Raw genomic sequence first — 18254 nt, forward strand, 5'->3', positions numbered from 1 at the left:
AAATAACTGGACATGTGTGTGGAGACACACATATCATATACATACATGCACACATGTTGTCCAGTTGTTTCAGTCAGGTATGACTCTTCGTGACCTCATTTGGAGTTTTCTTGGCAAAGATATTGGAGGTTTTTTTCCTTTCCTTCTCCATCTCATTTTATAGATGAGGAAACTGAGGCAAAGAGGGTTAAGCGATTTGCAGCTAGAAAATGTTTCAGGCTAGTTTTGAACTCAGGGAGATGAGTCTTCCTGATTTCAGGTCTGGTGCTCTATCTAGTGTGCCAACCAGCTGTCTGCCCCATACACACACACACACACAGACACACAGACACACAGACACAGACACACACACACACACACACACACACACACACACACACACACCTTACTTTGTGGGAATTATTTTTAATGTTTTGTTTTAGGTAATAGAAAATATAATTTTTTTTTTTAGGTTTTTGAAAAGTAAATGGGGTTAAGTGGCTTGCCCAAGGCCACACAGCTAGGTCATTATTAAGTGTCTGAGACCGGATTTGAACCCAAGTACTCCTGACTCCAAGGCCGGTGCTTTATCCACTATGCTACCTAGCTGCCCGAAAATATATAATTTAATGAGAATACTTTAATGGATGAAGCAGGGCAAGAGTCAAGGAAAAGAGTCAAGGGGAAGAGAGCTGAACTGAGGCCAGGGAAAGACCCAAGTTAAGATCTTGCTCCTTTTGGGGACTGGTCTGCATTTATGGGCAAATCTTGTTACTACTGTCAGCCTCCCATTTCTTCCCTTGTGAAATGGAGATAATAACACTTCTCGGGTTGGTGCATGGATCAGGTCAATCCCACAAGCATTTATTAAGCTCCTGTTGTGTTAGACAGTGTCCTAGGTGACGGTGATGGGGCTACAAAGACAAGAATATAAAAGTTTTGCTTTCAAGCATCTTACCTACTACTGGGGGCCAAGAGAAATCACATTAAGTAGAACCCTCTACAAACTGAAAGATTTAATGGTCAGTGATGATGATGCTAAGGCTGCTGCCAGGACTAATGCATTCTTGCTGTTCTAACAGCAGAAAGGAAGCCCAGCAGGACAGGAGGGTGAGGAGTTCGTTTGTGAGTAGTCCACACTACACAGACCACAATCATCTGGAACTTGGATCCACACCAAAAAGTCCTGCCTGCCAAGGGTGAGACAGACCAAGTGAACTGCCATGAATATGGAAGGAAAACCATCCCCAACTCCTCCAGAGCACACACTTGATAATGCTAACAAAGCTATTTCCCATTCGCCTCAGGGCATCCCCTCATTCATCAAAAAAGAGTCTCTCAGACCTTCTGAGTTCACGTGCCTATATTTAAATATTGTCCCTATATCCCTGGGAAGTTGAATTCTGCTTCCATTGGTTCTTAGCTACTAGCACAATTACTTTTAGCAATCAATTAAAGCAATTAGCCTGTAAGTATTAAGTATAGGTAGGTATCTGGCACTATATGGGAAATATAACCAAAAAAATGGTCCTCCTAAAGAAATTTCCCTAATAAAATTTCATAGCTTAGATCAAGGGTGGGGAACTTTTTACTGCCAAGGACTATTTGAATACTTAGAACATCATTTGTAGGCCACACAAAATTATTAACTTAAAAATCTGTCTGCTCTATTTGATCACACATTCAATTAATTCACCCCTAAAAAGATCCTAGATTTATTGAATTTTGAGTCCCATCTGCAGTTGCCTTGGAAGTGCCCGACCAAATGATTTCCTGGGCCTTAAAGCACCAGCTGGCTGAACCCTGTCCCTGGCTTAGATAGTACTTTGAGCTTTATTTTCTCCAATCTATATTTGGGAGGGAAAACCAAGGGTTTACATCATGTCAGAGGTTTTTGTTGATACTTCTCCCCACTCTCTTTTTTTGGTCTAGACTTCTTATTCCATCAATGTGGAGGACTTTCAGTGTGTAAACTCCATCTATTTGGAAAGGAGAGAACAAAAATGGCTAAAAGAAGATAGCAAAGGAATACCTAGCAATCAATGATAAGGTCACACTGGCTTCTCCGGATGAATTATATCCAAGGGGGAGGATGGGAAGGAAAGAGAGAAGGAAGGAAGGAAGGAAGAAAAAAGGGAGAAAAGAATATTAGGGAGTGATGAAAAGAGAAGGAAAGGATGGAGGGAGAGAGGGAAGGACTGAAAGAAAGAAAAGGAGAAGAATAGAGGGAAGAAGGGAAGGAAAAGAAAGAATGAGGGAAAGAGGAAGGGAAGGGAAGGGAAGAAGGGAGAAAATATATTGTAGAAAGGATTTGTACTCAGACATTATTTGGGCCAGATGACTATTGTCATCTCCTCTGACACAAAGAAGCTCTGACTGTGATAACATTATTTGTGTGCATCATAAAGTTACTATCCTGCATTTTACTTTTTCAAATTGGTAGAGATGATGGACTCTAATAAGATTCATCTTCCTTTTATCTCAAGTCGACTAACAGATAGAGGTAGAAAGGTCACCAATGTAAATTTTCACCTCCTACCACTCCCATGTGGGTGAGGAAACAATACTCTGTGCATTTCATAGAATCCTTTGGTTATATTAATCACTGACAGCCACTCAGCCCAGGACTTCTTTGGATCAATCTTTTGGTATCCCTCATGACCAATCTTGTACACACCAGGATAATTTAGTTTTTAATTGCTCTGAAGCACATTTGGATTTTATGTTTATATTGATCGATCCATTTTCATCACTCTTATAGTGCTGATGAAGAGTTTTATTATATTTCACATGAGCAAAATGACAAATGACTAATGGATTTGAGATTTTCCATGATACTTAATCTCATTTATAGACTAAAAGATAATTACCAATCTTCTGCCAAGAAAGAAGGCTACTTCCATCCATAATTTTGGTCACCAGAGCCATATGTTCCTCTTGAGTATGTATATAGAGGGAAAACAGAAAATCTCAATGTTGTCTGAGTAATTAGAATTGTCTGAAGCTTTGATTTTAGGATCTGAAGGAGAATGGCTATACTGGCTGATTGTGATATGCTTACCTCATTTCTTCATGGACCTCTGGCTTTATCCTTATAGATGCAGAGATCAATGTAGAGTAAAAATCTTTCTAAATCACAGAATTAAGAATTGAAAGGGACCTTAGACGTACTTAGGTCTAAGCCTTTTATTTTATAGGAGAATGAGGACCTAGAAAAGTTAAGTGACTTGCTCATGGTCACAAATTAGAGGCAGGATTTGAACCCAGAATCTGACCTCAACTACATAACAGTTTCCATTGTACCTAATTTTCTATGATGTACCTGAAAAATTAATCATCTTTCTGTTGACCTAATAGCAGAGCTGGAAGGGACTGGAGAAGTCAAGTCCAATCTAATCATTTGTTAGATGAGGAAACTAATATCCCAGAGAGTTTGGGTAACTTAACCATGGGGTCTTCTGACTCCAAATTCACAACTATCTTAGTGGAACACTGGAGTGAGAAAGACTCACATTTGAACTCAGATGCTAACTGTGTGAACTGGACAATCCACTTAACTTCTGTTTGTCTCCTTTTCCTCAACTGTAAAATGGGGATAATAACAGTGTCTGTCTCCCAGGGTTGCCGTGAGAATCAAATGAGGTTACATTTATAAAGTTGACATAAATGCTTATTCCTTTTGCTTCCTGCTCAAAAATTCCTTGTTTCGTTCCAATAAAAGTCTTTTTATTCTATGAGAGGGGATACAGTGATAGACCACATAGTAGCACCCTTATCTAAGAACTAGTTTAGTTAGTTTCTTGATTTAGATCAACAAGGTGACTCTTCTATAGTTGATTTTGCCCCTCAAGGTTGAGGCAACCAGGTATCTCTAGATAATTTTCATGATTTTACCCCAAAAGAGTGGCATGATGATACCTCTTCTGTTATCTAGATAAGACTAGGGCTGGTTCTGGATGCAAATATATGAGGCAACTGAAAAAAAAGGCAGACAAAGGGCAGTCAAGAGCCCTCGGAAATAAGTCACTCAAAAATGGTTGCAGTAATTTTTTGTTATCAGAAACCTTTGGTTAGAGTTGTCACCTCTATTCTACTTTTCCAATAAGGAGAATGACATAAAACAAAGAATATTCATTAATAATGTTAAATATCATTTCATTAAATCCTAGGGGTTCCTTTGACCCAAGATGCCTCATTTTGTCTCTAGGATAACACCACTGGAATTCCTTAAAGGAACGTGAAGCTCAGTTTGGATGCTCATGAAATCATTTTGCCTACCACTGGGTTTTTTCTACCAAAACTGGCATTTCAAATTTAATGTGATTTTAATAGGTGTTAAAAAAAATCATTAAGGTGACACTGACAGATGGGAAGTGTGTTATAAATTCACCTGTGCAACATCTTGGAAATAGCTTCAGATATGGTCTTGCGCAAACTTTAATGTCCTAATGGAATGGTTATGTTTAATTTTATAACTCACAGGGAGCTACAAGATGGGGTGCCAAATGAACATGGAAAGTAAAGAATTAAAATTGTTTACTCTTGTAGCAGAATGATGGCCTCCGAGGTTAGAAACTGGCTACAAAAGAATTTTTGTGAGAAAACTGTTGTCAAAGACTGTCTGTGAAATAGAGGAACAGACCAAGTGAGGGACATGATTGCTGTGGTAGATAAGAAGTGTGACTCAATGGCTTTGGCGTCAGGAAGATTTGGGTTCAAGTCTGCCACTGATTTTTTGAGACAACTCTTGAAGGCTAGATGTTGCCCAGAAATTCTCTATACCAATCAAATCAAAGGTCTTGTTCTCATACCATATTATAGTAGCCAAAGAGTTAAGTTGGTTGCCTAGGGTGGATGGATGAGTGAGAAGATATGAAGACTCTATGAAGTAGTTATTGCCATCATCCTAACCCCCAACCTGTGTTCTTGGCTCAGCTATGTAACCTTAGAGAAAATGAACCTCTATAGTCCTCGGTTTCCTCACCTGTAAAATGAGAAGGTTGAACTTATTGATCCTTATAGTCCCTTTCAGTTCTAACTCTATGCTCTTATTACTGATGGTTGTACTAGGAACTAACAGAATTGTTGCCTTGGAGTCTTGGACTGCATGCAAGTTTGATTAAAATGTAAATGGTTGATAGTTCATGATAAAAAAAAAACAGTTGGCATTCATAAGAACTTAAAGTTCTCATAAATCCTTACAAAATGTTTTATATTTTTTGATTCTCATACCAACTCTTTGATGGAGGGGTTCTTATTATCCCCATTTTACAAATGAGGAAATTGAGGTGAAGAAGCTCATTCAGGGTCAAAGAATTGAAAGAAGCTGAGGTAGGTTTCAAACTCAGGTCTTCCTGGTGACAAATCCTATGCTCTATCTACTAGGCTATGTCACTGGTTCAGGGGATGGTTTTGAGACACCAGAAAACTAAAATGGAAGAACCAGGAGAGATCAGGAGGGGAGTTTCTGGAGCCTGGGAAAGCATCACATCCAGGGATTTCCTGTGAGTGTGAGAGCATCTCCATCCTCAGACTCCTTCACGTTGACTTTGATGCTCATGTGCTGGGCCTTTGCAGAGGAAAGGAAGCTCCTTGTGGACAAGGACTGTTGTCTTTCTATCTTTCCATCCTCAGGGTTCAGAACAGTGACTTGAATATCACAGATTCTTAGCAAACATTGGCTGAACTGAATGATAGCTGAGTGACCCCAAGAAACTACAGTAACAGAAATACACAGACACACAGACACACACAGACACACAGACACACACACCCTTTGATTTCATCCCTTGAACTATTTCTGATGTGATGTGTTTTTCTCTATGAAAAAGTCATCCTTCCTCTCACACACTCCCCTCCCTGCCCCTTCAGAGTCACTGGTATGCAGCAGATGCTTAATAAATGCCTGTTGATGTGCTGATTAATTGAATATGCCTGGAAAAAACTCCAATCTCACTCGTGTCTCTTGGAATCCCTGGCTTCCTACAACACCCACTTCAAACACTGCCTTCTGTTAAGAGACTCTCTCCTGGTTTCTCAGCTGCTAACGTCGTCCCTGGCAGTTACCTTGAATCTGCTGTTATATCCTCCCTCTCTCCTTACTTCCTTCCTTCTTCCTTCCTCTCTGCCTTCCTTTCTTCATCCTTCCCTCCTTTGCCCTGCCCTCCCTCTCTTTTCTCTGGTTTCCACATGTGGCTTGTGAAGCCCATCTCACCATGCAGATAGTCTGAATAGGAATAACAGTGGACATTTACAGAAAGCTTTAAGGTTCAAGGATGCTTTTAGAGTCATCTCATTTGAGCCTCCAAACTATCTGTAGTAGGTACCACCCATTTTATAGATGAGGAAACTGAGGCACAGGTAAGTAAAGTGACATTTTCAGGATTTCACAGTTAGTAAGGGCAGCAAGATGGTGCAGTAGATAGAGACTGGGCCTGGAGTCAGGAAGACCTGAGTTCAAATTTGACCTCTGACTCTTCCTAACTTTGTGACCCTGGGCATGTCAGTTTGCCTCAGTCTCCTCATCTGTCAAATGAGAAGTGGCAAACCACTCAAGTATCATCATCAAGAATGGGTCACAAATGGGTCACAAAGAGTCAAATATGACTGAAAACAACTGAACAACAATAACACAAAAGAGGAAGAAGATTTGGATCTCTGCCTGCAGTCCCTCCTGGGTTGGAGTCCATGCCCAGCCCTTGGAGGCTTCTGGACCTATGTCTCCATTTAAAATCTGGTCTTCTGAGATCAAAACCAATCCCAGCAATGCTACTCAGAGGCTCAGAAAATGGCACTGGAAATCTCATCTGTTTTCCCCTAGAATTCCTTTGTTTCCATGATTGTGTTGTCATCAACACTGAGGTATTAATCACATCACCAGCCAGGGGGACTATGGAAGGAAATGTCAAGGACGTATCTCTGAATTCTGCCCAGAGTAATTGAGACCGTCAGCCCTTAGCAAATCACCAGTGATTGGGGCTCAGCTGGACGAGGCCCCAGTCTCCTGACTGTGGGGGTCTTGCTTGTTAGGGTTTAGCTCAATCAGGGTTAATTGTAATGGAGGGCCTCCCCTAAAGATCTCGTCAGAGGAAGGCTGGACCGGCAGCCTCAGCTCTGAGCTTATTTCTTAAACCTTTGATCCTCCTAATGTTATCAATATGCTGTCCATCCAGGTTGTCTTTGGAGCAAGAGTGCTAATGAATGCACCTCTGGAAGCGTGAAGGATCATGCCTGCGAAGACCTGGGAGACAAGAACTCATTGTCCAATGCTACAATGACTTCTTCTAGTCTAACCGGTAATTCAGGAAGCAAAAATGTAGATGATTCCCTTCCCTCTAAACAACTCTTTGCAAAAGAGAGTGAAGGAAAAAAATTATTTATTTTAAAGAGGTTGAAGTTGGAAAATTAGTTGGATGATTTTCTCTAATTATTATAGCAGTAGTACTTTCTAGTGGAAGACAGGCTGGTACTTTTCTGTTGTTTCAGAATCTGCTAATGGTTATGATGTCAACAGTTAAAAATGCTGCCCCTGTGGTGCCTCAGATTTATAAAACAATAGCAATCCATATTGATGGATTTGTCTTCAAGTTAATATGACCTATATTTTTACATCTAATACTTAAGAGGGCTTTCCTTGTAAAAATTCATTATATATTTAAACCACAATTTCTAAAAGTATTTTATTAAAAAGATAGGGCATGTAATCATTACTCTTTCCATTTTTATAGTTAAAGAAACTGAGGTTCTGAACTTGGATGGGAAAAATTATATTTTTATGTCAATACAATTGGTCCAATTGCAATCCTATTTTATATTTTATGCACTTAAAAACAGAATACAGAAAAGAGGGTCTATAAGGTTTTAACAGACTGACCAAAAGGTCCCAGGCCCTAAAAAGGTCCTGAATCCCTGCTACTAAAATCCTTCAGGTTCCAATTCCATTAATCTGGAGTTTGTGATGATCTGAGGGCAGAGGCTTGAAGCTGTCACTGGAAAACTGTAAAAACAAATTGGCTGGGAAAAACCATGTATACAAGAGCTATTTTAGTCTAGAACCAGGTTCTTTGCCCATTTTTAACTCAGATAAAAAGCCTAGGGATCCCTGCTTAGAGCAATACATTTTTAAAATTACATATTTTAAAATGATATGTATTTTTAAAAATTATAATTGAAGGAAAAGTTATGTTTCAGGGTATATTAAAAATAAAGAAGTAATTTTTTTCCCCATCCATAGACCCCAAATTAAGAGCTTCTGTTCTAGAGGAAAAGCTAATAAGCTCCATTGGCTTATCACGTCCTTACATTCAAACAGCAAATGTGATCACTGCAAAGCGTTTTTTAAATTCAGATTTCAAATTCACTTTCAGTGTCCATGGTTAATTTCAATTACATTCTTCAACATTATTAAGATTTTAAAAAATGGATAACTCAAGAGTTTCATCAAATTAGACTGCCCAGAAAGGAGCAGATTTAGGCCTTTTTTTAATACTCTAGAGTTCATTGGCTTTTATTATTCCTTTTTTATTATAATTTTTTATTTTATTTTATTTATAATTTTATTATAATTTTAAACTATTCCTTTCTGTCTCCATCTTTTGAGGATAGTGTATATTTTTTTTACCTGCGTTACCTGCTTTTCAATTAAGGGAAGAGGGGGAATAAAAGGCCGAGAATAAAGACCTCTAATAACCCTCCTCCCCACTCACAGTCCCACTAGCACCATCACCCTAATAGAGAATTCAAACTGGGAGAGAAATGTTGAGCAATAGAACTCTGCTGCCAAAAATGAAAAAAGAAAAAGAAAAGATGAATGATGAAACTAGAAGAAGAGGCCCCAGGTTTGTTAGCAGCAATAATTTTGATGCAGAAAAACCCATTTTAAGTCAGATCAAGTATACAGAGGTGTAGCTGATTATTTTGAATAATTAAATGGTGTCAAAACCAGCTGTGATGAATAGCACTGGGGTCTCAATTCATAAATAATTGAGAAGCCAGAGTTGCATTTGATCGTCCTGATCAAATCCTGCTCTCTGGAGGATAAATGTTTGTCCTGAATACCATCAACATTGTTAAATGCCTCAATATTCCTGCTCACTCATCCAGCCCACAGTCAATTGAACTAAATCACTTTTAACACCACACACATTCACCATCCTCATGAATACAAAATGTTTGACTTTCACCATTTTCTTTTTGCCTGAATAGAGCCGTCTTTGGTTAGTGTCTGGTGGCTGGCAATTAATAATTTAAACCCTCCCATTTCTTCCAGAAAGTATGTGAACCTCAGTGGTTGAAAGAGTGGTCCAACTTTCTACCAACATTTTTTTTTCTGTTTCATTCTGTTGATACTGGGAATGGAGTCGGGAACAACATGTTCCAATGCCATTTCCTACCTGTGTGGCCTGGGCTTAACCTCTCTATGACTTCTTCAGCCTAATATTCCTCAGCTGTGAAATGAGAGGGTTGGCCTACCTGATCTGTCAGGTCCCTTCTAGCTCAAAAATCTATGATCCTACCATCTGTTTATCCTACCTAACCACTAAGATTTTGGGGAGGAATTTCTAGTTCTAAAGCTATGATTTCATGATGATGGATTTTTAAAAAAGGGTTGTGGTTCACTTTCTATCACACCTGCAAACAGTGCTGCCTTTGTGACTCCCATTGGGTATACTAGATTTTTCTTGAAGCTAAAGATCCTTTTTTTTCCATCTTATTCTCCAAATCAGATACTTGTGGAGTATTTATAGTTTTCTAAGGCTCAGTTGTATCCATTGACTCATTGATTCATAAAATGCATGCTAGGACATAGGCAAGGCAGCTGGCTATCAGTGTCCCCATTTTACAGATGAGGAAACAGAGATTTATCTCCTCGAATGACTTGGCCAAGCAGGAGGAGGGGGGGACCTTGAATTCCAGTCTGTGTGTTTTCACTAGAAAACTCTCAAAGTCAAGCTTCTTCTCTTCGGAAGAGGGCAATCTGTTTAACAGCTCATTTACACCCTGTCACTGGTGCACTGGCATTGACTCAAAAGCTGACAGGGGACTTGATGCTACCCTCCACCTTGTTTTCAACCTCTCAGGATCTATCATAGCCATAAGCCTGTGTCTTCACTTGGAAGAAAAATGCTTCTTCCCATTGGTGTTCAAAGATGGCCCGGGAAGAAGGGGCACAGATAGGAACCTGCTATACTCTAGAAGGCAACTGCCGATTGGGGGATGGCTACTCAATGTTGATATTTGGAAGGAGACAGAAAATTAGTTTCCATCCTGTTCCCTTTTCAAAATTCAACTAGAGGCCCTGATTCTTTGGACTTCTTATTCTTTGGTTCATGGAGGCTGGTGAAAGAATCAAAAATCTGAGAGCCAGTCCTGGGTATGTGGCTCTGGACAATTCACTTAGCCTGTGCAGAGCTGCCATGTTCTTATCCATACAAGGATGAGACGTGTTCAAAGATTGAGTCTGACACTCAGTTACTGTGTGACACATAATATTTCTGAACCTTAAGTTCCTCACCAGTAAAATAAAGGGTTGTGTTAGATTTCTAAGGTCCTTTGTAGTTTTAAATCTTCTCCCATCCAATGCCTAATACTCAAATTTTTGTGTGGGAATATAATTTGAGAAGCATTATGGGAAGAGCAGCTATTATTATTATTATTAATCAGATCATTTGATAAGGGAAAATGTAACCCTTTCTTCCTTTGCAGAGGTGGTGGTGGTGGTGGTGATGTTGGGGATTATGGGGATATGTAATGTCAGTCACAGCCAGTTGGCATTAATGATCCCTCCTGAACTGGCTAAATAGAAAGAGAGCCAGCTTCAAAGCCAAGATGACCTGGGTTCAAGTTTTGCCTCAGGCACATAGTGACTGTGACCCTGGCTAAGTAATCTACCCTCTTGGCAATCTAAACAGCTCTCTAAAACTCTAAGGTGCAGGAAAGTATCTGACCTGCACTGATGGATCCAGGTTCATATCATTTATCACTATTTGTGATAACAAGGGATGGCTTAATAGGTGGGGAGAGGGATCTGTTTGGAAATTACGGTTAGGGAAAAAACAAACGATGTCAATAAAAATAAGATTTAAAAAAATGAATAATTTATATTGTGAAAGGGATATCATTTTAAATTCTTATAATAGTAAAAGGCAGGAAAAGGTGGGATATTTGGAAAATAAGGTATAAAAATAATATAAAAATTTTAAAAATTAAAGAAACAATTTAATTTGTGTAAAGGATGCTATTATGAATTCTTGGAATAAGAAAACTAGCTCACATTTATGTATTGCTTTCAGGCTTACAAAGTCCTTTATATATATTGTTTTATTTGATTCTCACAAATACCCTAGGGAGGTAAAGGCAGGTATTATTCCTGCCTTAGAGATGAGAAAGCTGAAGTTCACTGTGGTTTAATAATTTAATCATTTATTCTCAGGAAGTCTTGAATTAAAATCTGGCTTCAGACGCCAGTTGTGTGACCCCGAGTAAGTCACTTACCTTCCATCTGTCTCAGTTTCTTCATCTGCAAAATGGGTACTACGTCCCAGTGTTTTGAGGATTAAGAGATAATATTTATATGGTGAGTTGCAAACCTTAAAACATTATATAAATGCTAACCACTAATATTCTATTAAAATGTATCCTAAGCATAAACAAATATTGCATTTAAAAACACATGCACTTAAAATGAATTTTTAAAAATGATCGATAAACATGAAATTGAAGGGTTCTCACAAAAGCATCCAGAAGTAAAACAAAACAAAACTCCACCTCTTGAACCCCATAGATCAACTTCCTGGAAGCTTGGTTCTGGTTCTGAAACCTACCTCGAAGTCTTCGGAGAATCCATGCTGGTTATTAGAATAGAGCTCACTGATATGCTTAACAAATTGCTTGACAGGAATGGCTTCCATGTCATCTGCAGAAAGGAGAAGACATTCAAAGTCACATGCTAAAATTTCCATAAGATGAAAACCCATGAATCAGAGCCATATTCTTTTAAAAACCAATTTTACTCAATTCAATTCAAAAACTGATTGTTTGATGCTTACACTGTTCAAGGAAGGTACTTTGTAATTTTCCTGACAAATTCAAGTAAGGCCTAGATGTGTTAGCCAGGCAGAATTTGAAATCGGGCTTTGGCCGTGTGAGGCTTCCCCAATCTCTAATTTACCTATGAGTTCTATGACACAAGAATGAGACTATTGGCTCAGGAGTAGGAGATCCCGGGTTCATATCTCATTTCTTCTACTTACATCCTGATTAACGCTAAGCAAATCATTTCTGGAATTTACTTGGTTTCACTTTAAGTTTTATATTTAATGGAATGTGTATGTATTAGTTTCTCCAGAGTCCTGATCCATATCTGGCCACTGGGTCCAGTGCAGAAAGTAAGGCTGGTGACTAGGCACAGCCCTCCTCCCTCCTCCCTCTAATCCAATTCACTGCCCTTGTCATGGCATCACTTCCCTGATGGCATGATCTTCTTCGAAAATGAAGGTCAAACATTATTATCCCTCCCCAATAGAATGTAAGCTTCTTCCCTTTCTCCAGCTGTAAAATGGGGATGTGAAGCTATGATCTCTTTGGGAAACCTTTCTCCTAATTCTTAGCGCCTTCTCTCTTTTCAGATAGCTCTTGTTCTAACCCGAAGCTCTTTGAGGATCAGGCTGCTTCCTTCTGTTTTTTTTATCCTGAGCACACCTGGTGAGTAATAAGTAGATGCTTGTTGCTTTGAATCAAATTTGAAATGAAAGAGGGAACTAAACCAATTCCCTCCTTTTTCACTCATTCAAGACATTTTTCTCTGTTAAAGGATCGCATCATGCTCTTAAATGAAAAGTGACCTCATTGGGGATGCCTCTTTGCTGACTAATTTTCTATAGTTCAGAACATTTTATGAGATTCTCTAATATCAGTTCCCTGTTCAATGGGGTCACCTTGGAGTATGGAGCAATTACATCCTGATTCCAGTCTTTGAAGTTGAAGCTGTTTTGCATCCACTTGCAGACACGTGGCATCGTACCAGTTGGCTTCTGAGGCCAGGAAAAAAAATTGCTCAAAATTTTTGATTGAGGCAGCTGTGCCCATACGATGCCAAACAACCAGTCTGACTGAAGTAGCTGGATCTTTTGGAGTTGTCAGGTCCTGGAAGTGGGTTCAAGAAGACCATATAACCCAAGCCATGGTCACTTGCCTCATTTTGAAGGGACACTCCTAGTCTGCGTGGTTCTCATTTGACTGTTGTACTTGTTTTATGTTAAATATGGTTTTATCCAATCTCATCTGGCACTGTGGGCATTGCCAAAAAGCCCACAGCTCACCCCCGGAACCTCCCAATTTCTTCCCTCCTCCCCAATATTTCTTTTTTAAAAATATTCTATCGGATTTTAAAGACAAACAGCAGACATGATATTTACTTTATTCAGAGTGAAAGATCTTTGGCAAACGAACAAACATCTAAACTGTCACAGATGCTTTTCTTAGCAAAGGGTATGAAGAGATGTATGTGTAAATGAGGTCCTACTTTGGCAAGAATTTTATAGATCCAGACCTGACAATCTGATTTCTCTTCATTCGGTGACAGTTACCATTGACTATGTCATTACTACTCCACTTCCATTCGAGAGCAAAGCTCTGGGGCGGTTTTTTGCATCTATTGACATTTTCAAACTGGAATCATTCTTAAGGGGAAAATCACTTGTCTCTTTCTACTTCGTTCAAGGAAGGCAACAGTATGGGCTTAATCCAAATGGTTATCGGAAATGGGATTTGATCAACTGGGGAGTGCAAAATGCTTGCATAAGAAATTAAAAACTTAATCATTTAGGAAATCTGCCTAAAGATGAACTTCTAAAATCACAAGTATTTTTCTGAATTTGAAGCAGGCACATTTTAGATACACCCAAAATCAGATATGCCCAAGATATCTCAGAATTCCAAAATGGACATGATATACCATGCAATGACAAAATAAGTTGAGCCAAAATGTTCCTCTTAAAAGATTTAGCAGAGTGTGGGATTGAGGGAAATTTCCAAAACAATCACATCACTTCCTATAAGAGATATTCAAAGTAGACCAGAGATAGTAAGTGGTAAAGAAAAGGACTCAAACTAAGAGGAAGAAAGGGTCAACTATGAGCAAACTTGTGGAATATTTCAAGAAAATCAAAGGGCTAGTGGAATTTCGTTCCTCTTTACTTTCCCTTCCCCTCCAAAGCGCAGCTCAGTTGGCAACTCTTATAAGAAGACTATCTTGATCTTCCCAGTTGCTAGTCCTGTCTTTCTAGAAATTATGAGGTACCACTTCATGTATATTTTGGACTGAATTTTATGTTTACATTTTGGTTTCCCTGTAATAGAAGGCGAGTCTTTTGAGGACAAGAATTGACTTTGTTGTTTTGCTATCTCCAGTATTTGGCCTATATTAGGTGTTGAAAAATGCTTGTCGAATCAATAAACAAACAAGAAAAAAGATAATCAAGACACAAACTATATCTTTTCAAAGAATCTTTTAAAAATACTTTTTTAAATTGTCAATTGTTTATTTTTTCTGACTCCTATCTCCCCCATTGGGAAAAAAAAGAAAAAAATATCACAACAAAATACGCATAAAAACATAAATAGTGAAACAAATAAAGTTCCCTTGTTGGCTATGTCTGCAAGTGTGTATCTCATTCTGCATATATAGTTCTTCACTAAAGAATCTTAAAAAAAACCAAAACTCAACCAAACAAATAAATAAAATCAACCTGGAAGGAAATCCAACATGTCAAAAGGTATTAACTTAGCAAACATTTGTCAGCTGTCTTCAGTCTTATGTTATCTACTAGGCATTTCTTCCCTATTTACTTAGAAGTAGAGGAGACGTTATTGCTGCTATGAGGGGATCGGAGAAATTTAATAATTCAATAGGGTTTCTGGGAAAGTTCATCACTAATACTAGATGCTCCCAATATGATGGTTCAGAATTCAAGATTTCCAGTGAATTCAGAGACAAAATGCAGGTTAGGACTTAAAGTTTGAAAAGTCATATCCATTTTGTTATTTATCAAGCAAAAACATAATATAAGTTTTAGGAATTACTTATTTTATCAAGAATATGTTTTGGGGTGGCTAGGTGGTGCAGTGGATAGGGCACTGGCCCTGGAGTGAGGAGTACCTGAGTTTAAATCTGGCTTCAGACACTTAATAATGACCTAGCTGTGTGGTCTTGGGCAAGCTACTTAACCCCATTGCCTTGCAACAACAAAAAAAACCCCTAAGAAGAATATGGATCGCAGGCTATCCTATAGAATCATAGACCCTCAGAGTCATCAGGACTTCAGAGGCCATCTAGACTGGCTCCATCTCTGGAGAGGCACGTCCTGTAACAACTTCCTAAAGAATGGTCATCCAAGGTGCTATTAGAAAATATCTACTGATAGGGAACTCATCCTTCTTCTTTTGGACAACTCTTTTTTTTTAGGTTTTTGCAAGGCAAATGGGGTTAAGTGACTTGCCCAAGGCCACACAGCTAGGAAATTATTAAGTGTCTGAGGCCGGATTTGAACCCAGGTACTCCTGACTCCAGGGCCGGCGCCCTATCCACTATATCACCTAGCTGCCTGTGGACAACTCTTTAAAGAAGTATTTTATATTGACCTGAAATCTACCTCTGTAACTTTCATCTATTAATGCTCATTTTGATGAAGATTAAGGAAAAAAAAAGTCTTCTCCCCTTCTCCCATACTCCAGCCTTTTGGCTATTCAAGAAAATCATTGTGCCCTTCTCAATACTTCTCACCAGGCAAAACTTCCCCACTTCCTTCTACTCATACTGGTCTGGTTTCTGGTTTCCTCATCCTTCCCTTTGGATGCTCCAGAGCTTAATAATATCTTCTGAAAATGTGGGGTGCAGACCCAAAGCCAACACCCATATTCCATCTGACTTAGACATACAAGCCATGGCCCATATCCTCTCTCTCATCTTGGATGCTACAATGGAATGCAACCTAAAATGGCAGCAGCTTCCTGTGTCTGCCTTTTCACACTACTAACTCACATCTGGTAAAGCTTAAATGTCTACTAAAGACTTTCTGACATGGTAGGGGGCTCCATACAACCCCACATTTCTGATGCAATTTTTTTGTGAAGAAATATAAGAAATAATTTTGAAGAAATAAAAGAAATATAAGCCAATGTAGTGCTGAGAAAGTTGATACACTTACAAACCATGATTCAAGGAAAAGTATAAGTGATGATCAACTTACCATCTGAAAGACAAATATTCCCAGATAACCATCTACCCTTACCTCTATCTGAAGCTGGATGTGCTCCCAGTCTCCCCTTTTTCCTTACTCTAGCCTACGTACATCTCCCAAAATAATCTCCCTAAAATCCGTCACTTCAAGAAACTTCACTGGCTCCCTGTTGCCTTTAGGACAAGATGCAATCGCCTCAGCTTGACATTTTTAGGACTCTTAAGGGCTCACCTTTCTCAACTTGCTTGATATTTCTTCCTATTTATATACTTTACATTCCAGCCAACTGACTCAAGGTTAATTCTCTGATTTTGGAATTTGATCTCCTGTTCAGCGTTTTTTGCACAAGACCCTTTCAACCCTGCTTTTAGAATCTGGACCTTTCTCTGTTGAGGCACTAATTTCTTAGGAGACTTGCTTATTGTTCCTTTTAGTCAATATTCTCCCTCCTCAAATTACTTTTTATCTACTCTGCATTTAGTATTGTGTTTTTTCTTTAAAATATGAGTACCTGTATAGTAAGGTGTATTTAATTTCTCACACCAGAATAAATGCTATGTAATTTTTGTTGCTTTTGTTGTTCAGTTACTTCATGTCTGACTCTTTGCCACCTCATTTGGATATTCTTTTTTTTGGCAGGCTTTGCCATTTCCTTCTTCAGCTCATTTTTCCAGATGAAGAAGCTAAAGCAAACAGGATTAATGACTTGCCTAGGGACATACGTCTGAGGCAAGATTTGAACTCAAGAAGATGAGTCTTCCTGACTCCAGGGCTGGCACTTTATCCACTGTACTGTCTAGCTGTCCTTTCTATGTGGATAGGAACTTAAGATCAATGCCTATTGGATTAAATTAGATTCTTGTCTCCCTGCTTACCTTTGTCTGGATATTCTACAGTTTGTTAATATTCTTAAAATGTGGTGCTCTGTTGGCCACTCTGATCAGCTTAGTGTTCCGAGACATAAACAGAAATTCCTTTCCTGTTACTGAAATTTGTTAAACAGAATGACCCAATTTCATAAAATTACATTTTTTCATCAACAGAAGATGAAACTATACCCCTTTTCAGGTTTTCCAGAAGCCAACAATGAGATAACATTGAAAGTAAAATAAACTGCCTCAAAATTCTTTATTGAACTACTATCACTCATCAGACAATTCTGTATTCCTGCTTTCAATCAAAGTTGGTGAAATTCAGAATCTACCTCATTTTTTAGCCTCTGGAAAGACAACCAAAATCCGATGACTAATTAGAAGCTTAATAGATATTCTTTTTTGTTGTATTCTTTTAAAATAAGCCAGAAATAAAATGGTAAAATTACTCTAACTTGAAGCTATTATAAATAAGAAAGAAGAGCAGATGGCTAATATGTTACATTATAAGTTCGTTTTTAATTTGCGTAAATCATGAAGATATAAGAAAATTTCCCTTGGAATCTTTTCTTTTTTTTTTTTTGAGTGCCTCAAAAACATTCTTCTAGGTCTATAATTTAAGGATATGGTTTTGAGCCTATATCATTAGATAAGTTCCCCGACCCCTCCATTTGTAGAATCACAGGCTCACAGACTAACTTCTTATTTGGATGACTTGGATAGAAGAAAATGGCAGATAAATTGGGCTTATCCCCGTTTCTTCTCATCACAGAACTTTAAACTCTGCTCCACTTTGCCTTAGAGAGAAAGCCTAGAAAGGTGAATTTCCACCTTATTTTGCTCAGAATCAGGTCTAGTAGAGATCTTTTTCTCTTGCCCATCCAACCAGCTCCCCATATATGGCAGGAACTTTCTTGTTTGCTTATACCTGTATCTTCAGAGCCTAGTATATAGTAAATGCTCTATTTATCTGTCCCTGACATGGGAGGGGAAAGAAATTGTTGGAGCTAATCATCTCTGTAGAATCCACCAGAAAAAATCCAGTTAACTGCCCATTGGACACTCACCCCTGATCTACATGATAGAGGAAAAGGAATATCCATAATCCCTTCCCTCCAGGAATTTACAATTGAATAAGGGAGATGAGATTAACTCACCCAGCAGT

The 18254-nt window shown here is 38.6% G+C and overlaps 1 protein-coding gene across 2 annotated transcripts in view; it reads right to left on the reverse strand.

Annotated features, from left to right (window-relative positions):
- PTPRG (protein tyrosine phosphatase receptor type G) overlaps positions 1-18254 on the reverse strand; it is a 776178-nt gene that overhangs the window by 37170 nt on the left and 720754 nt on the right. For both annotated transcript variants that reach the window (XM_074198838.1, XM_074198837.1), the window contains one exon: positions 11802-11893. In XM_074198838.1, coding sequence (XP_074054939.1) covers positions 11802-11893 — 92 coding nt within the window. The remainder of the gene's footprint in view (positions 1-11801; positions 11894-18254) is intronic.

The sequence above is a fragment of the Macrotis lagotis genome, chromosome 8 (assembly GCF_037893015.1).
Source record: "Macrotis lagotis isolate mMagLag1 chromosome 8, bilby.v1.9.chrom.fasta, whole genome shotgun sequence".
Taxonomy (NCBI): Eukaryota; Metazoa; Chordata; class Mammalia; order Peramelemorphia; family Peramelidae; genus Macrotis; species Macrotis lagotis.